General features: G+C 36.7%; 1 protein-coding gene across 2 annotated transcripts in view; it reads right to left on the bottom strand.

Annotated features, from left to right (window-relative positions):
* Positions 1-2252: 2252 nt before the first annotated feature.
* The window catches only part of XRCC4 (X-ray repair cross complementing 4), a 252915-nt gene continuing 231647 nt past the window's right edge, over positions 2253-23520 (bottom strand). For both annotated transcript variants that reach the window (XM_047778226.1, XM_047778227.1), the window contains exon 8: positions 2253-2895. In XM_047778226.1, coding sequence (XP_047634182.1) covers positions 2784-2895 — 112 coding nt within the window. In that variant the 3' untranslated portion in view covers positions 2253-2783. The remainder of the gene's footprint in view (positions 2896-23520) is intronic.

The following is a 23520-nucleotide window of genomic DNA, read 5'->3' as shown; positions in this document are numbered from 1 at the left end:
ACAGCAGCTCACAGCAATGCCAGATCCTTAACCCACTGAGTGGGGCCAGGAATCAAACTGGTATCCTCAGGGATAAGATTTGGGTTTGTTACCACTGAGCCACAACAGGAACTCCAAGACAGCATTACTTTGAGATTCTGGTACTTTATGTACGAAATCCCTATGAAAGATCCAAGATAAATCTTGGATAATATAAATTCATTATTACAGTGAAATTCTTACATGACTGAGTAGAATTTTATAATTATATTTCACATATTTATATCTACATGTAATTAAGATTTTCCTCTTAAATGGAAGCCACTATAAAAATAAAAGCACAGTAAAATTCCTATTTAAAATACTTAGTTGTCCTACTGACTTAGTAAAATCCTATTTCTGATACAAACAATAATGTATAATTTCTTTCTCATTCTCTGTAGTCAAGTCTATGTGCATACATAATGTATATTTATTTATAATTAATTACAAAAGGTACCTGAATTTTCTAAACAATTACTTTTTTGCATCAAATCATCCAGCTAAATTTCAATCTTTTAATGAGTTTGTTTTCAAAATCATTTAGTAATTTAAAGAAACTAGGTCATTTGAATGGTTACCGTGATAGACATGCATTTATTCCTTCAACAAACACTTACTAATCCTCTATGAATCCAGTCCTGTCCTAGGTACCAGGAGACACAGAGACAAAGAGACGAGGTGGGGAGGGTAGAGGGATAGAGGGAGAAGAAAAAATAATTCCAGACAGTGATACACAGAGTGAAAAATACACCCCAATGGGACAGAGCGACTGGGAGAAAACACATCTTTTTTAAAGGATATTTCAGAGGAAGCACCTCTGAGGAATGACATTTGATTCTAGATCTGAAAGACGAGACCAAGCCAATTCTATGAAGATGAACCTTCTAGACAGGGGGACCAAGAGTACAATGGTTCTGAGATCTGGCCCACCTGAGGGACAGTAAGGGGCAAGACAAGTAAAGAGAAAGGAACAGGAACAGGGAGGAGAAGGCAGGGGCCAGATCATATCAGACCTTGAGGCCTGTGGTAAGGGGTGCAGAATTTATTCAAAGGACAGTGGTTACTATTGGAAGGTTTTCATCCAGGCAGTGAAATGATCCTCTCTCAGATTTTAAAGTTCAGTTTGTCCGGTTTGCAAAGGAGTAGAATATTAAGCAGGCAGACCAGTCAGGAGGCAGATATAGGAGACAGAAACAGAGAAGTAGGGAGAGTCAAGTTGTATTTTGCAGGTAAATATTCTAAACATAGAATATAGGAGGAGAGAGAAGCAGGGGCAATAAGGAGGATGCTTGGATTTTTTCCTGAAGCAAACAAATAAGTGGTAGTATAATTTGTTGAATGGGGAAGACAGGGGAAGAAATGATGGTTAGGATATCATCAAATGCACACTTTTGAGGTGCTAAAACATCCAAATAAAACTATAAACAGAGATATAATATACACAGTCGATTTTTAAGAATCTCCTTTTGTGATAAATCAATGACAAATGATGATATACATATAACTACAGAAAGAGAACTATTCTATTTTTTGGAGATACTAGTATATATTATTGCAAAAGTCAAGTGGAAAAAATGTTTCCTGAGAAGTGACTGACTATATTGCAGAGGCTTAGTAAGATGAGGACTAAGAATGGAGCAGCTATTGGATTTGGCAACATGGGTGGTCATTGTTAACTCTGAGTAGCATGGAGGGAATGGATGGTCAGTTGGATAGAAGTGAATGAGAGGTCAGAAAGCAAAAATGATGACGATTAAAAAAAAAGCTTCCCATGGTGGCTCAGTGGTAATGAGTCCAACTAGTATCCATGAGGATGCGGGTTCTACCCCTGGCCTCTCTCAGTGGGTTAAGGATCTGGTGTTGCCATGAGCTGTGGTGTAGGTCATAGACGCTGCTACTTGGATCTGGCATTGCTGTGGCTATGGTATAGGCCAGTGGGCTGTGGCTCCAATTTGACCCCTAGCCCAGGAACTTTCATATACCAAGGGTGCAGCCCTAAAAAGCCAATTCCCCCCCAAAACAAACAAACAAACAAAAAGCCAAACTGTGCCAGAAGTAAATGGGGAGAGATAAGTGAATATGACAATGTCCTTGTCTTCAAAGAGGGCCCTTGTACATGCATAATAAATATTCTATCAACAATCTCTGAAAAACATGCCTTGATATAAAACAGGCTTGCATTTATATTAATATGTACTATAAAGACCTGTTACTATAGTAAAAGAAAAAGATAAACTAATCAATATATTTTATTGAGAACAAAAAAACTTTAATCAAAAATTTTATCATAAGATTTTTGGGTTGTGTCCAAACTAAAAATAGATTTTACACATCATTCCACAAGTTAAAATGTTCAAGCATTATTGCTCAGAAAGTGATTATTCAAAGAAGAACCTGGGGACATGTTCTTTGTACTTTTTCCAATATCTTCCTAGACAGGATGTTAGATAGCTACCATACGTAATATATGTGAATTGAATAAGGTAAATGTGACCTTTGTTAAAAAAAAAAAAAGGTCTGAGATTTTATGTAATTATAGGCATGCTGAATGAGTACTTTAGAATAATGCACCACTGTCATCAAATAATATCTTTATATACATGTGTAATCCATTTTGCGCAATGATTTCAACTCAGTGTGTATGTAATTAAATTGTAAGGTACAGTAATAGCTGCTGCTGAGTTGAAATTTTTCTTTTTCAATTTAAAGGAAATGATTGGAAAACACAGTCTAGTGAACATCAAAGTACTTCTCTGAGACAATTAAATCTCATCAAAGAGGTCTCCTGGACTACTGTTTTTTAGAGTTTCTAAAGACATGTTTTCAGCTGGGCTGTGATCCTTTTTCAGCTTCTCAGGTAGTGGAGGATCAAGCCTAAAGTGGAAAGAAAAATCAAGACAGTTTTATTTTGGTAAAATTATATATAGAGTAGAATAAAATTAAGAGATACATAAGTGAAATAAAGTTAAATCCTGTTTCAAAACTGTTGCATTAACGTAAAGAGAGATGAAAGGAATTTAATTTAACTGCTTTGGAATTAACCTGCCTCTATTCAGAGCTAAATAAAATTATAGGGACCACAACAATATGGGTAACTAAAGTCAAGAAATAACATATCCTGGAGTTCCCACAGTGGCACACCAGGTTAAGGATCAGTATCATCTCTGTAGCCATGCAAGTTCAATCCCTGGCCTGGTACAGTGAGTTAAGGATCCAGCTTGGACTGGATCCCTGGCCCAGGAACTTCCATATGCTATGGATGCATCTGAAAAAGAAAAAAATAAATAAATAAAATATCCTTTGTGCTGTATTTAATGCCAAGATATAGAAGGTTTCTTAAGCCATTTCTTTTAATAATTTCATCACAATTTACATTTTCCTGCAGCTCCCTTAAATTCCACCTATTAAAATGTATTTGAATCTCAACAGCAGAAAGTCCTTATCACATAAATTTCTTTTAGTGGTCATTTGACTGTAAGTGTGCATATAATGACTTCACATTTTAGCAGCTGTTGATGAAATGCTGTTGGTTCACATTCATTTACTGAGTCTACATATCTTCATTTAGTAAGTTAATTTATTCAGTTTCAGTACTGCAGTTACTACATCCATGGACTGACCTCTATATGTAGGAAGATGTTCTCTGAGTTCTAGGATAAAAGTCATGATTACTAATTTTAAACTGATCTTAAAAATGGTGAGCTGGAGGCTAACAGAGGTCAAACAGAAGGATAGCTTAGACATGTCTGTTTATACCCTTGTATAAGCCTTGTCTGAATCAACCCAGTAGTACCCAGTAAACCCATATTTCCAACTACGAAGGCAGAAGAGTCACGGCAGCTTCGTAGAGCTGAAAAAGAATAGGACTTGAAGTCAGGCCATGTAGATTCGAATCCCGGATCTATTTCTTATTAGTTATGGAGTTCAGGCAAGTCATTTAATCCAACTGGACATCTGTTCTCTCACTTGTAAAACTGAGATAATAATATCTGCCTCAGAGGTGGTCTAAAGATTAAATGAGATGTTGTAAATGAAAATGCTTGTAAATCCCCACAAAACTTTTGGAAACTATTATTATTAGCTCCTAATATTGTATAAACTACAATAGAGGTCCTGCTAATAGCTTCCTTAATTTAAAAGAATAACCAATTTAAAGTCCCCAAATGTTGAGTATGTTTAGATTATGAGCATTTCAAAAAGCCTGCACCCATACTTAGTTGCACAGATTATTAAAAATGAATCCACCACAGGGTTCTCCTTGGCCTCATGACTGCATACAATTAACCATGGTTGGCTGCCACTAGACCAGGGACGTGTTCTGTCTTATCCTGAGCAAACCAAGTTCAGACAGCAGAACCCTCATAGGAATGCCAAGGGGCTAGACATTAATGCTTTGTCAAGATGATAAGTACTACCCTCTGGGAGTTTCAATGTTAAAATTAACAATAAATACTGATACAATTACTACTACAAGTACTTAAATATCTAAAAATATATTCCACAGAAGGAGAAAATGTATGTACAAAATAAAAGTATAATTATTACATGTATAAGTTTTCAATGTCAACTCAAAACACATTATACATTTTTCCCTAGCCCTAAATGTCTTAGAATTGCTTTTTCTCCTCTTAGCAAAAGAATGAATTACATTCTTTCAATTAAAAAGCCAGACATGGAAAACCCTCTGTAATTTCATTCACAGTCTAGACACTACAACCGGAACACAGAGATCAATCAACTTCGTTTTTAAAAAAATCAGCATTAAGACAAAAGGACCATTCTGAAGTGACAAGTCTAAAGGAAACAGATCCTTGGTGCTCCATTAATGATCCTATCTCTTTCTAAAGTCAAGAGGAACCTAAGAAATAGATTTTTACTCTTTTGTTCTTAGTGTCAAGGACATAATAGGTACTCAATGAAAGCTGTTCAATAAACACAGATCATTGTTCTAGGGCTTTCATATCCCTGGTAAGTCAACAGGGTAAATTTAGAACTTTCCCTACAATAATAAAAAAAAAAAAAAGATAGTTTTTTTTTTTTTTTTTTTGGCTGCCCTGCAGCTTGTGGAGTTCCCAGGCCAGGGATCAGATTTGAGCCCCAGTCGAGACCCCAGCTGCAGCTATGGCAATGCCAGATCCTTAACCCACTCTGCCAGGCCAGGGATCAAACCTGCATCCCAGCATTCCCAAGATACTGCTGATCCTGTTGTGTCACAGCAGGAACTCCGGTTTAATCATTTTTATAAGTAATAAATGTTTACTAAATGACTATAAAATTTCTATAAAGCTTGAAGAAGAAAATTAAAATGGCTATCATCCTGTTTTGCATCATTTGCATGTTCATATTTTTCTTAACAAATACAAGATTTTATATATTTATATTATGTATATATAAAATCTCAAATTTGTAAAGAAAAAATATATATTGCAGTTCAATGTTTTTACTGTATATTAGCAATGTCTTGCTGAAAAATATAGATCTACATTCATTATTAATTTTAATTAATTTTTACTAACCATTAATCCACTGATAAATATTTGGGTTGGTTCTTTTTTTTTTTCTTTTTGGGTTGCACCTGCGACCTAAAGTGGATATGTCCATGCTAGGGGTCAAATCTGAGCTGCAGCTGCTGGCCGTAGCTACAGCAATGTGGGAACTGAGCTATGTCTGCAACCTACACCACAGCTCATGGCAATGCCAGATACTTAACCCACTGGGTGAGGCCAGAGATCAGACCCACATATTCATGGATACTAGTTGGGTTCATTTCTGCTGAGCCACAACGGGAACTCCAGTTCCATTTTTTAATGCTTTTTAAAAACAACACAACAATTAATATCCTTATACCTATATCTTAGCATATTTATCATATTATTTCTTCATGAACTTGCTTATTCCAAGTAGGCATACTTAGAGGTGAAACTTGAAAGCAAATGACTCAGAGAACCTATATCCAAAGTCTTAATAGAAAGTGAGCCAAACAAGTAATTTGAAATTTGGAAGTTCTCCCTCTTTCTAATAATTACAACCATTAGTTATGGCCCACTTTAAAATCTAAAATCTTTGAGAGACTTTTTTTCTTTCCTTCCTTTCTTCCTTTCTTTCTCTTTCTTTCTTCCTTCCTTCTGTTCTTTCTTTCTTTCCTTCCTTCCTTTCTTCCTTCCTTCCTTCCTTCCTTCCTAAGTTTCCACATTCAGGCTGATTTTTATTATCTGTGCTCATTTAAAGTATCTGATGTGTGCACCCAATATTTCAATACATAGTTTTACTCATTTAACCAATATTTAAGTATGTACTATGATCAGCTCACTGTGTTAGGGAAATACAACAATTTGATAAAGGTAACATATGATTCCTGCCCTCAGGAAGCTTTCAGTTAAACTTTTCACTTTCTCTAACTCTTTTTTCAAATATGTTTCTTCATCCTAAATATTTTCTAAGTACCTTTAAGGGAAGGACTATTCAGCATAATTTCTTACAAATAGTGATTTATCTCTTTAAGAATTTTTACAAATACTATATTAGTATTTAGGATTCAAGCAGACTTTCAGATAGTTTTTATAAACAACATGGTTCAACAGGAAGAATTCTGAATACAAGTTTAGAAGATCTTTATTTATGCTTTACCACATTAAGATTTTGGTCAGATGGTGGCATCTTTCTGGATCTTACTGTCTTAATTTAAGTTGTGGAAAGTAAGGGTTACTATAAATAATCTTGGAGTTCTTTCAGTCCCTAAATTCTGAGGCAACTATGCTCAAATAATTGAGCATCTTTGCAAAATTCATGTACTCAATACATATCTGTGGCATAAATGAAAAATGTGATTTAAAAAGGAAGGGTTAATAACAGAGTAAGAAATAATCTTTGCAGAGTTAAAGTATAAGGACTTTTCAAATAAAATAAATAAATGAAACTTCTCCAGGAGTTCCCATTGTGGTGCTGCAGAAACAAACCCGACTAGTGTCCATGAGGACATGGATTCCATCACTGGCCTCGTTCAGTGGGTCAAGGATCAGGTGTTGCCATGAGCTGTGGTGTAGGTTGCAAATGGCTCAGATGCCACGTGGCTTTGGCTGTGGTGTAGGCCAGCAACTGTAGCTCCAATTTGACCTCTAGCCTGGAAACTTCCATGTGTCATGGGTGAGGGCCTAAAAAAGCAAAAAAAAAAAGGAAGAAAAAGAAACTTCTCCAGATGATGATAGCCTTACTAAAAAAGGGCTTATAGTCTCAATAATATAGTTGCACAGAGGTCTGTTTTATCACTTCATTTTGCACTACATTAAAACACACACACACTATATACCCTGAATCAAAACTGCACTGCCACCATCTAATTAACAATAAATAGTGTAGATCAAAAGTTAGATTTGTCGGAGTTCCCGTCCTGGTGCAGTGGAAATGAATCTGACTAGGAAGCATGCCATTGTGGGTTAGATCCCTGCCTCGCTGAGTGGGTTAAGGAGCTGCTATTGCAGCGACCTATGGTGTAGGGTGCAGATACAGTTTGGATCTGGCGTTGCTGTGGCTGTGGCATAGGCTGGTGGCTACAGCTCTGATTAGACCCCTGGCTTTGAGAACCTCCATATGCCATGGATGCGGCCCTAAAAAGACAAAAGACAAAAAAAAAAAAGATTTGTCAAAAGAAATATCTCATCCTGGGAATGTTTCTCTGAATTACTAGAATGAATGACTGACTTCTCTCTTTAACTTTCTGAGTTACATTTTCAACATATTTTAAAATGCTATTTCCAGTTATTGGCTCATTTTGTAAAGATATTTTCTCAGCCAAATTTCATACCGGTATTACCATGGCTAGAATATCAATCTTTTCTTATTCAAATGAGAAGCACTAATATTGTGTGGAGTGAATTACTTGCATTTTATAACATATTCTAAGAATAATATTTCTGAAAAATGTCAAGGTGCTGACTTGAACAAACTGAGAGGTCCAGGAAAATGTGTAATGATTGATGGCACTTGAAAAAACATTCTCATTTGACTGTGACACAAACAATGGTTCTGAAGTAAAAAAAAAAAAAGTCAATTTGTATGCACCCTAACCATATCTCTACCTAGATAATACACATAGAATTCTATTTCAGGTGGATTAAACATTTAAATGAAAAAAGGCAAACCTTTAAAGCATTTAGAAGAAAATAAAGAATTATCTTTAGGATCTTAAGATACGTAAGTTTTGATAAGATTGATAAATTCAATTATATTAGGAATATTAGAAGTGCTCCTATTCATCAATAGATACCTTAAAGAGAATGAAAAGACAACTTCCAAACTGGGAGGAAATAAGGCAACATACGCTACTAACAAAGGATCCCTATCTAAAAAATTCCTACAAACAATTAAAAAAACCTCAAGTAATTAAAAAAAATCTATATGCCAAAGACTGTAGGAACTTCCAAGACAAGGGAATAGTGGGGGCAAATAAGCATATAATAATAAGTTCAACTTCATTAGAATCCAAGGAAGTGCAAATGAAAACCAGTATGAAATATTTTACACCAGATGAGTAAAAGTGAAAATGTCCAAGAATAGCAAAGATCACAGAGCACATGGAATAACAAGATACATTACTACACGCCAGAGTGTAAACATTTGAAAAAACTTTGGATAACAGACTTGGCAATGACTGCTCAGCTATATGAAGAAGCATGTATCTATAACCAGGAATTCTGCTTATAGATACATATGCATATGTGTATCAGGAGATACATGCACAAATGTTCACAGGTGCATTATTTGTAATAGTGAAAAACTGGAAACTACCCAAAATGTCTCTTCAAAGGAAAATGGGCAAGTAAGTCATAGACTTTTCATAGAGCAGACTATGATACAGCTACACATATGCACAAATCTCAAACACAATACTGAAAAAAGCAAGGCACAAAATAATACATACAATATGATTCTATTTACTTAAAGTCAAACACATGTAAAATTATGCAATACTACTCTTTGAACAATGGTGTATATGTATCTGTATGTATATCTTTTACGTATATAACAGTTCCGGATTTTATTTACTCTAACACGATAATGCTCTCAGACTCCCAAGTCCTGTAACTTTGGGAATTATGAAGGTGGTAAAACAGAGGGGGCAGGTTTAGTACTATGGACAAAGGGTTCCATTTCTGATGTGATGGGTGAATCGGAAGTGACTGCAGGACATCTAAGTGGAGATGGATGCTGAGTAGGTAAATGCTTATACAGATGTAGCACACAGCAGAGATGACTAGACTACATATCCAGAGACAGAAGTTCACTGCCATATCACTGGCCACTAAAAGCAAATGAGTTAAAAAGATCACCCAGAGAGCAGACACCAGAGAAAAAGTTTAGTATAGAATCCTGGGAAATATTAAAACTGCAGGGGCTGAAAGCAAGAGAAAGAAATGAGTAAAGGGAGATTAAAATAGAACGATTAAAGAGATACAAGGATAACCAGGAAAGTGAGTTGTTGCAGAAGCTGAGAACTAAGTTTATTTTGTGTGCTTGCAGCTTTTGCTACTCCCGTTTGCCAGCCACATGCTGGCTTTCTTTACAACTTTGACTGCTGAGTCTGTAAACACATGTTAGGTAAATTAGCTGCATTCACTATGAATTATCTGGAGTTGAGAGGAATAACCTGGAAGGATGCTGCTATGCCTGTGATGGGAGGAAGAATATCTTAAACCCTTGGAATGTAGTTGTACTGGCAAATATCTAGCAAAATGGTCAATGGTCAACTTGTGCCTAGCCACCAAAGCAGAGCATTCTTAAGTAGCTGTTTCTCTCATGTTATGATTCAAAAATACACACACATATATATATAATATATATATGATATGTATATATATAATATGTATATACATATAGTATATATACATAGAGAAACAGACACACACACATACACACACACACATACACAGAGACAGAAAGAAAGAGAGAATAAGAGCTTTGTTTTACTACCAACTTCCCTGGCATCCACCCACCTCATCTCTGACTCTCCCCTGGGAAGAGGGTAAAGGTCTGACGTGGGGCAGGGGATGAAGGTGAGAGGTGAGGTAAGGGCAACAAATCAGGAGAGAAATAGACGAGCAATGACTGGCACATACATTATTTGGTAATAATAAAAGCCAAGTACCTAATGGTTTGCTTTTTAGGATATAACAAATCAAACCTTCATCAAAATGACCACAAATACAGCCAAGTTAAAGTATTAGGTACTTGCAACTATTAAATAACTAGGTGGCTATCACATTGGCCTTAACAGAGTTCCCATTATGGAACAAACTCAACTGGAGAAACATCTTTTAAATGGCAAAGTTATAAATAATGGGCTGAAAGATTTGACATCACCCAAGTTGCCACTGTATTTTCAAATTAAATTTTAGTGTTTTAAAAAATATTTGAACCTAGAATTAATGGGAAAACAGCTACACATTTCTAGTTGACCGTATAAAAACCAAAAGCATCTCCCAAATAAATTAGCAGACTGAAGTCATCAGGATTCAGTAAAATAAGTGCTGAACATTGTCTGGAACTCAATAGGCCCAGACAGCATTTCACTGGTCTAAGAAAATGAAAAAAAAAAAAAAAGTTGAAACTTTCTTTCTGGAAACTAAAATGGCAAATAGAGGGAATTACATTAGCTATTTTCAATTAAACCCCTAAATATTTTATCTAATGAGTATTCCTTTGCTGTTTACCTTACCAAGAACAAGAAGAAAATAGAAATATGCTTTTGAAATAAGTAATTTTGAATGAAACAAAGAAATGAAAAATATAAATAAATACACAATGTTAGGATATACTTGGTTGATTTACAGATATTGGGAAAGAATAATTATGAAATTTTCCTGTGGAATATTCATATTATGGATTTGAAAACAAGATTGTCTAGTTCTATGCAATTCAACATTTAAAGTCAGAATCACTAATATATCTATAATCCACAGGGATGCCAAAATTTATGCAGGGATTTCATAACAATAAATTGGAAGAGTTTGTCATTCTTATTCTATTTTATTTAGATAAATTACATCACTCTGGTAACTCATTAGATGAGTAATATCAAAATCCATCTATTAAAAAATCAATACATGAAAAATCCTATATTAAACTTCCTGTATTCCTTGCAAGTTGTAAAATGGTATAGGTGACATTTGCTACTGATGATCTGGGCCTATAAAAGAAGAAAACTGTCGTCTTAATAGAAAATGAGTCTCTATAACTTTAAGCAGGCCATTGCTTTCTGCTATTTGGTCTGCTATAAATGAAGCCTCCTTCACCAGACTTGAAGTTTCTCAAGTAGAACAACTCTCCTTTATTTGACCTGGTTCATAAATGTTCCAATGATTGCATGTATTAATTAATGAACAAATGATTGAATAAATGAGGTAAACAGTATTAACAAGAAGATTCAATAAAGTTAAGCCATCTGCCCAAAGCCACGTAGCCAGTAAACAGGGTCGTGAGTAGGCATGCAAGTCAACAATGCAGCCAGAATATTAGCCTAAGTTTCTCTCACTCTGAAATCTGTATCTCTCATGCTATACCAGTGTGTGTGGGGGGGTATGTCACTAAATACTCACTTCTACTCCAGAGGAAAGCAGCTTGGTGTTGTGCAGTGTGTCTCAAAAAGTAGTTCCATGAAGTACTCTAAAAAAATAAAATCTATGGTCCAAAATGTTTGGAAAATATTTTTTCCATTAAGTCCTCTAAAGTGTTTCATGAGCGTATTATACATTTAAAGCTATGAATGTTCTTCTATAGACTTGTTAATTGAATTATTAGGTAACACAAAAACAAGGCACAGAAGAATGTGTATATAAAATCGAGTGTGTACATGTATATTATTATTACATATATATACACATATATGTTTATGTATGTGTATATTTGTGTATAAATATATAGAATACAGGTAAAATGTCAGAATATTATTGATATTAGAATATCAGAATATTACTGAAAAGATTCATAAGAAACTAGCAATGGCTGACTCTGGAGAGAAGAGTTTGGGCAAAAGAACAAGGACACTCTTTGCTGTACAGTCTCAAACTGCTGAGATTAAAAAAAACAAAAAACAAAAAACAAACCTTATTTTATTATACCTTTTTAAAGTGTTTTAAGAAAAAAGCAGCTTGTTTTATCTGGGTTTTACAAGTGAATTTGGCAGCCAAAGCCTCTTTTCTCATGATATCTCAGCTACTTATATACCCAGAAACTAGTGTTTGTGAAACAGCCTGCCTCACTTGCTTCTCTGAGAATATAGCATTTACTAGTCTGAACCTCAAAACGTAAGAGGTCCAATGAAGGAAAAGAAAAACACACCAAAAAAACAACAGAAGTCTACTTCTGGCTACCAAGAGAAATTAAAAAACCATGGGCGGCAATAACACCCAACCCTGGAGGTTAGTGACTTCCAATGAACTAGAGACCAGAAGTGATAGTTTCCCCACAATGTGGGGCCAGCTGTTGGTTCCTGCTGCTGCCATAACAAATTACCATAACATAGCGGCTTAAAACAACACAAATTCATTATCTTACAGTTCTGGAGGTTGGCAATCTGACACACATCTCACTGGGCCAACATGAAGGTGTTGGCAGAACTGTGTTCCTCTCTGGAAACTCTAGCGGAGAATCAATCTGTTTACTTGCTTTTTCCAGCTTCCAGAGGCTACTCCCTTCCTCCATCTTCAGAGCCAGCAGTGGCAGGTGGATTCCTTCTCCCATCACATCACTCTGACTCTTCTTCCTTTGTCACATCTCTTTCTCTGACTCTCCTGCCTCCTTCTTCCTTAAGAGCCTTTGAGGTACACTGAACCCATCTGAATAAACCATGATACTTCACTTTTATGATCCACTGATTAGCAGCCTTAATCCATTTGTAGCCTTAATTTTCAAAATTTGCCATGTGCTCTAACAGACTCATATTCCAGAAAATAAGATAAGGACTTTTCGTTTTTGGAGGAGGGTGTGTAATTCTGCCTACCACTCTTTCAAAAACAAGAAGTCTGTATCCTTTTTTTTTTTTTTTTTTTTGCTTTTTAGGGACACACCCACAGCATATGTAGATTCCCAGGTTCCCAGGCTAGGGGTCGAATCAGAGCTGTAGCTGCTGGCCCACACCACAGCCAAAGAAATGCAAGATTCAAGCCGCATCTGTGAATTACACAACAGCTCACGGCAACGCCGGATCTGTAACCCACTGAGGGAGGGCAGGAACCGAGCCCGTATCCTCACGGTTGCTAGTCAGATTCATTTCCACTGAGCCAGGATGGGAACTCCCCATATCTTATTTTCTGGAACCCGAGTCTATGTTACAGCACATGGCAAATTTTGGAAATTTAAGGTGTTTAAACTTTAAAGATGTTTAAAGATGTTTCAGGATCACGTAACAGAAAAACAGGTTGAGTAAGATAAGAATGCACAAGGCCCAGGGTTAAAGGAAGCTCTCAAGCTGGCTAGAGGAGACCTCTGCAAGGTCTGTGGAAATATGGCCTGAGGTGCAAAAGAATCCACACGGGGGCTTCTGATCTAGGGATGAACTGAACCAGAATCATTGAGACACGCTGGTAACTACATCATTCATCACCTACTCACCCACTATTTCCTGAGTGCTTACTATGGGTCAGAGACTGTGCAAGATGCTTGGGATACAGGGTGAACAAATGGTCCAAGGCAGAGGTAACCCTGAGCAGCTGAGCTCCCTGCACATACACTTATAATGTCCTTTCTCTAGTGGATAACAAAACAGAGGCTATCTTTCCCTATGACAGCTCTAACAAGTAAGGCTATTAAAGAACTGCAGACAATGCCGCCTTGTTATGTGTGTGACTTGTGCTGCCACTCACACATGGCCACAAGCTTAGGGTGACCTTATTTCTGCTTTAATGTTCTTTTGTTACTATCTTGCAATTCATAGTAATTTTTTTTATGGAAATCTTATTTCATTTTTAAATGATTTTTATTTTCTCCATTATAGCTGGTTTACAGTGTTCTGTCAATTTTCTACTGTACAGCAGTGACGCAGTCACACATACATATGTATATTCTTTTCCTCACATTATCCTCCATCAATGCCCCATCACAAGTGACTTAGATATAGCTCCCAATTCTTAGTAATTTTGAACAAAAGGGCTCTGCATTTTGATTTTGTACTGGGCCTGCAAATTATTATAGTTTGCCCAGATGATGCACTTTGAGTGACCTTCTTACACCAGATCCAAACTGAACCTAAACACTTGCTCAGGTTTATTCTGGACCAATACACAATGGGGCTTGCTTTTTAAAATTTTTTTACTAACTGTGTACTGATGTATAGACTCATTCTGCCCTATTCAGAACCTAGTTTTGATCCTTAATTAGCCTATGTGTCACTGAACCTTCTTTCTAACAATTAAAAAGCACTTGCTTTTTCTCTTCAGAGAAATACTTGGCGAACTTTTTCACTAAATATTTTGTTTTGCCTGTAGATAAATTAGAATGATTATATTTTCCTGGCCAATAAGTAATCCACTTTGTTAGACTTCTTCATCTCCACTGCCTTTTTTCTCTTTCTCTCTCTTTTTAAAGCTCCACTGCCTTTTGTTTTACAGTATGAGAATCCAGTTTCTATTTTAATTAACAGATATTTCCATGATTTTAGTCTGTGCTAGTGGACTTGTTTCTTAGTGTTTTCAAAATTACCCACTCTAATTAATTCCTTGGCTCACAAAGCAGCATCAGTGTCATTCTGTGCTGTGGCCTACCTATCCCCTTCCCCTGATTTGTTGAATATCGGTCAGCTCTATATCCTTCCTGAATATTTATGTGGGCTTTCATGGAATGACTGCCTAAAGATTATGCAGCAGCCTGACTTTTTAAAGCACATACGCAGAGCCTCCTTGTCTGCCTGCTTGAATCTCTCACAAGCATCCTATCTTAATAAAACTATTTCTTGCCTATCACTTGATCTCCAGCTAAATTTCTTCTGAGTGGAGGCATGAAGAACTTGAACCTCAGTAAGTCCAGACACTCAGTAAGCTCCAGGTTCTAAGGATACAGTGCTGAATAAGAAAGATAGTGCTTGGCTTCACTGAACTTCTAAAAGGAAAATGTGCAGTAACTAAATAATCACTCAAAAATCCTTTCTGCAGAATTAAAACCCCCAACAAATGGAAGAACTACTTGATGAAGCATTCTTCATTCTGGGAAGAAGGAAGACCATCATCAGAACCAGTCCTGGGGCCACTAACCACCAGCTGTGAAAGACAATGCAAGCTTACCTCTACCCTGATCCTTATCTGTGGCCCTATTTTCCACACCTCAAACTAAAACCACCTCCTAATCTCTTCCAAGGTGGGGCACAGTCTTTAAGGCACTAGCCTGCTGCGGCCCCTTTTGCCTGGCAAAATAATAAAGCTATGTTTTTCTCCTTCATCCCCCCAAAAAGATAGACTATTCTGTAACATAACCAACATCAGATGACTTTTAGAAAAATAAGCATTATTTAAATGATATGTAAAATGAACAAACAAAAGATATTTCTTCCCAAAGTATACTCATTCAATGTGATATTATTGGCAAATGTATAGAGAGTCTCTGCTCAAATTCTGGGAGATGTTCTGTCTGCCTTAAAGAAACATGCCAAAAAGGGGTCACAGAACCATAAGAAGGCAGATGGAAACAATCTACAAAATTCTGTGGATTTTGATTTTGAATTAAAAAGATTAAACTTTTCAGTTGACTTTAAAAATACAACCAAAGTGTAGAGTAAAACCAAGTTGTTTAGAATATATATATATATATATTTTTGCTATTTTTTGGGCCGCTCCCGCGGCATATGGAGGTTCCCAGGCTAGGGGTCCAATCGGAGCTGTAGCCGCCAGTCTACGCCAGAGCCACAGCAACGCGGGATCCGAGCCACGTCTGCAACCTACACCACAGCTCACGGCAGCGCCGGATCGTTAACCCACTGAGCAAGGGCAGGGACCGAACCTGCAACCTCATGGTTCCTAGTCAGATTCGTTAACCACTGCACCACAACGGGAACTCCAGAATATTTTTAAAACAAGTCGTGGCCAATCAGTGTGAGTGAGATAAGGCAACACAAGCCATGGAGGATTCAGTCTATATGATTCAGTCTATATGGTCAGAATGACTGGAGAAAAACCTTATATGTAACTTTTTTGCCCTGGAAAAGTTTATTACACATATGGTATTATGATTCTAATCAAAGTTCAAATGTCACTACTGAACGTCAACCTAACCCACATAGAAAGCTTTTGACTATAGTTGTGTATTATGTTTATACGCTTATCTTTACTAAGTGTACTATATAAGTTTTCTAATTATGATATCTTTATGCTCATATAAATTACCATTTTTTTTCAATTTTTTTTTTGCTGAATGAATGTTTATTTTGGGGAAGGAGATTAAGTACCTCATATGGTTCCATTAGTGTATTAACTGGTACAATTTGGTCTCTCTCTCTCTTTTTTTTTTTTTTTGTCTTTTTAAGGCCGAACCCTTGGCATATGAAGGTTCCCAGGCTAGGGGTCTAATTGGAGCTGTAGCTGCCGGCCTGCACCACGGCCACAGCAATGCCAGATCTGAGCCGCAACTGAGACCTACACCACAGCTCAGAGCAATGCCAGATCCTTAATCCACTGAGTGAGGCCAGGGATCGAACCCATGTCCTCATGGATACTAGTCACGTTTGTTAACCACTGAGCCATGATGGGAACTCCTGGCCTCATTTCTTTAAATGTCCCTCTTCAATCAATGTCTTGAAAAATATAAAATTTGTATTATTTAATTAATCATAATTCTCTGAAATTTACAGTGGAGGAAACTTTTACATGGTATTCAGAAATATCATTAACAAATGTTTTGTAAAGGCATTGGTTTTATTTGTCAAAATTCAGAACTGGCTGTAGCATTTAGTTATTAAGACCTGAACAGATAAATTCAGTAAATAACTGATTAGCAATTTAAATAAACATTGTTACCTAACTCATCTTATTTTGCTACTATTTTTTTTTTTGTCTTTTTGCTATTTCTTTGGGCCGCTCCCGCGGCATATGGTGGTTCCCAGGCTAGGGGTCGAATCGGAGCTGTAGCCGCCGGCCTACGCCAACGCCACAGCAATGCGGGATCCGAGCCGTGTCTGCAACCTACACCACAGCTCACGGCAACGCCGGATCGTTAACCCACTGAGCAAGGGCAGGGACCGAACCCGCAACCTCATGGTTCCTAGTCGGATTTGTTAACCACTGCGCCACGACGGGAACTCCTTATTTTGCTACTATTAAGAAGGCTATATATCTCAGTTTTGATAATCTGCTATCTGAACTATATAATTGTTGACTTTTCTCCTTCAGCCTATTTTCCAACTGCTGCAAATAAGTTATCTCTCCACAACATGAGTCTTATTATTACTTTGTATGCTATAAGGCTATAGTTGAAACTTTCTTGGTATAGCAAAAAAAAAAAAAAAAAAAGCATAATTTCTAGCTTCATGTCTACCTTTCTGGCTGTAAATATTCAATACTCTCCCACACTAAACTTCTCATCCACCAAAGACATCATCATCTTCATTGCCATACCTTTCCATATAGTTCCCTTAGCTTGAGGACCCTTTCTCCTACTTTCTTTGCTTAGCAGGCTCCTACTCATCATTAAAAGCCAAGTTCAGATGTCACTGCTTCTGCGAAAGCTTCCTAGGCAGAGGAATTAGTTGTATCCTATTCTCTCATGGTACATCTTAAATCGAGTAGGTCTTTGTTCCCGTAACCACTGCTGTGTAAAAAACTATCTTAAACTTAGTGGCACAAAACCCATGACTATTTTATTATATGAATCAGAAATATGGACAGGGCACAGTGAGGATGGTTTGTAATTGTGCCATGGTGTCAGGGCCTTAACTGGGAATCCTGGAAAACTGTGGCTGACATGATGGTTGGGAGCAGGAATCCTCTGAAAACTCATTCACTCATATCTGGTGCTTGGTTGGGAGCCCCGAAAGAATAGTACTGGCTCCTGGGCACTCTTCAGTGGCTTGGCTTCCTTGCTGTCCTAGGATAGTCAGACTTCTCACTTGGAAGCTTAGGGCTGTAAGCATGAGGTGCCGTTTCTGACTTAGCCTTTTGAAATTGCACAGAATCACTTTTCCTGCCTTCTACTGTCTACTAAAGAATCAAAAGCCTGCACTGATTTAAGGGGAGGAGACACGGAAATCACTTTTCAGTGGAAGGAATGCCAACCACAGACTTAAATTCTGCACATCTTTGTTGCTTACACTGTAAGCAACAAGAGAACAAGGACTATGATTTAGGATCACTGTTTCTGTCAGAATTTGGCACAATTCCTAGAGTAAAGAACAGTGTGTTGAAATTAACTAAGAAGTGTTTTGTTGAGGGTGTTTGCCTTTTTCCTCTTAGAGTTGAGTGTGAAAAAAGACAGAGTTAGTTTTACATGTAATTTATACAGAATCAAAACCATTCCAGATCTGAAGGGCAAATACACAGATTTTTAGAAATGCCATCACATAAAAATTATACTTGAGCAAGGAAATTTTAAGTTCTGACAACTTTTGCTGGTCACAAGTTAGCTCGCTTTCCATTATAAAATCACTTATTTATTTTTCCAAGTAGTTTTGAGCGTTTATAATATATGCTCAGAAGTTCACACTAATGCCATTAATTTAGTTATACTCCACTTTACTGGAATGTATGGGAAGGAGGCTTGTGGTTAAATGGATGGTGTTTCAATCCTCATGGCTAAAGTCTCACCAGCAAATGCTGATCAACTTCTAAGTAAACACATACTTGGAACCTAACTATCACAAGACTCTAGTTAGTTGGACTTTCGATTAAGTTTCATTAAATTATTGTTTTTACTATTATTGTTATTACTTAAGCTTTAGGACTGTTAGTTAATTCAAGTCTCTTGTATTTAGCTATTGTGAGACAACAAGGAAAAAGAAGAAGCAATCATGCTTTCACTATTAATACAAGTAAAAGTCAGAAGTGAATAAAATCTCCAGCTCCATACATCTTGTATTCTGAGAAGAAATGTGATCCCTGTTAGCTACAGGGAATTATCACTATCAATCTCACCATCAATAATCAATGAAGAAGAAGAATCAGATTTCAAAAATCAGAAACCATAAACAGAAATTAAAATGTTAAACCAAGAAATTCTAACACTTGTTTGGAATTAGGAAAGCTGTCATCCATAAATTCACATGCAACCCCAAAAGACAACCATGAAAATTGAACAGGCTATAAACATGCAAGGAAAATATTCAGCTAGATTCTACAGTCTGCTCATAACTTCCTGTACAATATACATAACCTCCAAAGTCCCCTCAAAATGTTACTGGGCCTCTGTGGAAGGATAAACAGAGAAAATCTTAAATTTTAAGTCCTTTAAATTGCTATCTATAGTGCATTATCTTTTGCTTTCTGTAAAAACAGTCCCATTCATCAAACTGCAAAAGAAGAAAGATGTTTGACGTTTCCTAATCTATCAATGGACACTTTTCTATAACTAAGAAGTTTGGAAGTGACTAGAGGAGCCCTCAAAAATTGCATTTGTAAGAATGTTAAGTTTCCAGAAGGCTGGAACCATGGGTGTCTTTTGTATAGTTTAACCACATACAGGAGAGTCACAACTTAGCAAAGAATTGTTCTTAATAGTCTATTTGAAAACAAGCCCAGGACACATTTTTTTATAAGAAATATTAAAAATAATAATTTTTACAGATCATTCCACTAAGACTACTTAGCCTATGATATTAACAAACTATTAGAAAGTACTGATGATGAGAACTAGTGATCAGCACAATTATATGAATCTGTTTTTCATACATTCCTTTACTTCAGTATTTTCTCAGTATAAGGCAGTGTCCTAGTCTTTGAGATGAGCAAATAAAACATAACCCTAGACTTTGAAAATCTCAGTCTAGTTGAGGGAAAATATATTTAAACAAATATTAACATGCTGTGATGAAGTAGGTACAAAGTATTGATTTACAAGATTAAAAAATAACAAGTTTCAAATCTAGATTCAGGAACACATCTGTGCTTACAGTAGGCTTATTTGTATTTGCAGTTGTATACATAAAAATAAACACGTTATGGAGTTCCCGTCATGGCTTGGTGGTTAACGAATCCCACTAGGAACCATGAGGTTGTGAGTTCGATCCCTGGCCTTGCTCAGTGGGTTAAGGATCCAGCATTGCTGTGAGCTATAGTGTAAGTTGCAGACGCAGCTGGAATCCCCTTTTGCTGTGGCTCTGGCGTAGGCCGGTGGCTACAGTTCTGATTAGACCCCTAGCTGGGAATCTCCATATGCTGCAGAAGCAGCCCTAGAAATGGCAAAAAGACAAAAAAAAAAAGTTACATATAAAATGCTACTAGATGTTTACTACATGGTAATTTCTAATAACTCTTGAAGAGATACTTGACTGTTAATGAGTAAAAGCAATTTTTTTGGGGGGGAGTTTCCATCCTGGCGCGGCAGAAATGAATCCAACTAGGAACCATGAGGTTGAGGGTTCGATCCCTGGCCTCCCTCAGTGGATTAAGGATCCGGCATTGCCGTAAGCTGTGGTGTAGGTCACGGAAGTGGCTCGGATCTGGCGTTGCTGTGGCTCTGGCAGGCTGGCAGCAACAGCTCCGACTGGACACCTAGCCTGGGAACCTTCATATGCCGTGGGTGCAGCCCTAAAAAGACAAAAAAAAAAGTAAGTTAACTTTTTTCTTTTGTGGCCACCCCATAACATATGCAGTTCCTAGGCTAGGGATCAGATCTGAGCCACAGTTGTGACTTATGCCGTGCCTGCAGCAATGCTGGATCCTTTACCCCACTGTGCCAGCTAGGGATCAGATCTGGGTCCTGGTCCTTCAGAGATGGCACAGATCCTGTTGCGCCACAGTGGGAACTCCTAAAAGTAATTTTTATTCATAATAGCAATAACTTTTCTTCCCTTAAGTAACTTTTTTCATAAAGAAAACAGAACTGGTTGTTATATCAGAACACTAAGAGAAATGTTTGTTTATATTAGTGGAAATTTTATTAAAATAATGACAGACACTATCCAAACATCCGGCATTTAGGTGGGATGGGGTAAAAGGCTACTTTTACATCTGAATGCCCCTTCAAGGTCCAAAATTCTAGAATGGTATTTTCAGGATAGAAAAGTATAATTTTTTGGTTTCATCCAAAGTTGAGTCTAAATTTTCTGTTACTAACTCCTCTCTTTAACTTATTTTGGGTACTTAATCATTATAAAAGATATACTTGAGGATGAAATAATCACTTTTTAAAATAAACATTTGGTAAAAAGAAATAATGAATTTCCCTAATAATTTCTCAAGAAGACTTAAGTTTCAAATACAGGAATTCCGAAATCCTCTGACAATTCTAGTGGATGCAAGCAACCAAAAAGTAAATAACTTTCAAATAAATATTTAAATAAAATATGCATACAAAGACTTAAAATTTTTCATTAAAATGGAATAAAATAAAGATTAACCCCTGTCTATTCACCTGTTGGTATTTTAGTATGTATCTTTTTTGAATTTATATACAGCTGATATACATACATACATCTTTTAAAAATAATTACACTATGAAAGTACTTTTTATTATATTTTTCTTAATAATTCATTGGGGAATATCTTTGTCAATAATTATGGGTCTACATAATTAATGACCTTATAGTACTTACATTGGGCTACCTCAAAAGTATAACTAATCTTTTTTTTTTTTTTTTTGTCTTTTTGCTTTTTCTAGGGCTGCTCCCGCAGCATTTGGAGGTTCCCAGGCTAGGGATCTAATCGGAGCTGTAGCTGCCAGCCTATGCCAGAGCCACAGCAATGCAGGATCCGAGCTGCGTCTGCAACCTACGCCTCAGCTCATGGCAATGCCAGATCCTTAACCCACTGAGCAAGGCCAGGGATCGAACCTGCAACCTCATGGTTCCTAGTCGGATTCATTAGCCACTGTGCCACGATGGGAACTCCAAAAGTATAACTGATCTTGATTCATATCAAAAACTGGACACAATTTAAATGCTTATTGCAAATCACATATCAATAAACATCCTTGAAGCTACTCTTCCTAAGTGATGGTCTATTTAATTCTAATTGAAACTGGTTAACTATAAGACTTCAGTTCCTAAAATTTCTTACTCTTAGGAATGCTAAGAGAAGTACAGCTTACAACCAAGAAAGTAGCATATTTATTTTAACTACCTGGCAATTAAATTATTTTTATTTTTAAATTGAAATATAGTTAATTTATAATCTTGCAATTCCAAATTCTTAATTTATTTCTCCCCCTTAAATTATTTTTAGGAGAAAGTTCTATGTTAATGTGAACAACAACCACAGTAACCATCCATATAAACCTGTAAAAAAACAGTCATAAAAATTTGAGAAGGTGAAAAGTATTCATTAAAACAGCTGCATACTACCAACATAAGTAGAAATTCTTTAGGTTTCTCATTGAAGACAGCTGCCATTTTGTTCCCAAGTCATAAAAGGTTTTGCTACTGTACTTCAGATGTGGACCTCATGAATATTATACACCAACTGCTATATTTGTTTATTTTTCTGGAGGAAATTAGATTAGGTCATCTGACCTATGACAGAAGGTAAGTGTTTTGTAACTCCAAGTTGAAGTGTGGACCAAATTCTCACACATGAAATAAATGTTTAATATTAATTTGGAAATAAGGCAAAGGGGTTTTTCACAGGATTCAGGAGGAGTTAGAGCAGACAATGCTTCTGAGCCTTGTGTGCAGAAGATAGGTAAAAGGACAAAAAAAGTGACTTATTCACGGGAAAGTTTCTCATTCATTGAGATTTTGATATTTTAATTCAAGTACATATAATTATGCTACAATGTGACGCTGTCACATATGTATTTTAAGAGAGTAAATTAAGAGGGAAGAAGATAACTTTTTATGAAGACAAACCTGGAGTTCCTGTTGTGGCCCAGTGGTTACGAACCAAACTAGTATTCATGAGGATGCGGGTTTGATCCCTAACCCCCTCAGTGGGTTAAAGATCCCGCATTGCCATGAGCTGTGGTGCAGGTCACAGAGGTAGCTTGGATCTGGCCTTGGTGGTTGTACTTGTGGTGTCGATCCCTAGCCTGGGAACTTCCATATGGCAGGGGTATGGCCCTAAAAAAAATGAAGACAACGATGACCTTGGCCTTTCTTGGTGCAGATAAGAATCCTAACTAGAAGTTTTAGATCTTCCAACACAGCCTGGAGGTGCCTTCGTATTTCTGTTTTTTCAAATTCAACATTCAAATTTCTGCTGAAAGTTTATTCAAAGTCACTAATCGATCACAAAGAATAAGAGCTAACACTTGTTCTGTGTTCTCCTTATGAGAAATACTGTGTTAAACTCCTTATTCATGTAATTGTCACAGTAACTCTATGGTCTCTATTTTCCAGATAAGAAACCAAAACCTTAGCTATTTGACTGACTCGCC

Source organism: Phacochoerus africanus, chromosome 4 (genome assembly GCF_016906955.1).
Source record: "Phacochoerus africanus isolate WHEZ1 chromosome 4, ROS_Pafr_v1, whole genome shotgun sequence".
In the NCBI taxonomy this organism is placed as follows: Eukaryota; Metazoa; Chordata; class Mammalia; order Artiodactyla; family Suidae; genus Phacochoerus; species Phacochoerus africanus.
The sequence above is the reverse complement of the archived record's forward strand: the minus strand, read 5'-3'. Positions and strand labels throughout refer to the sequence as shown.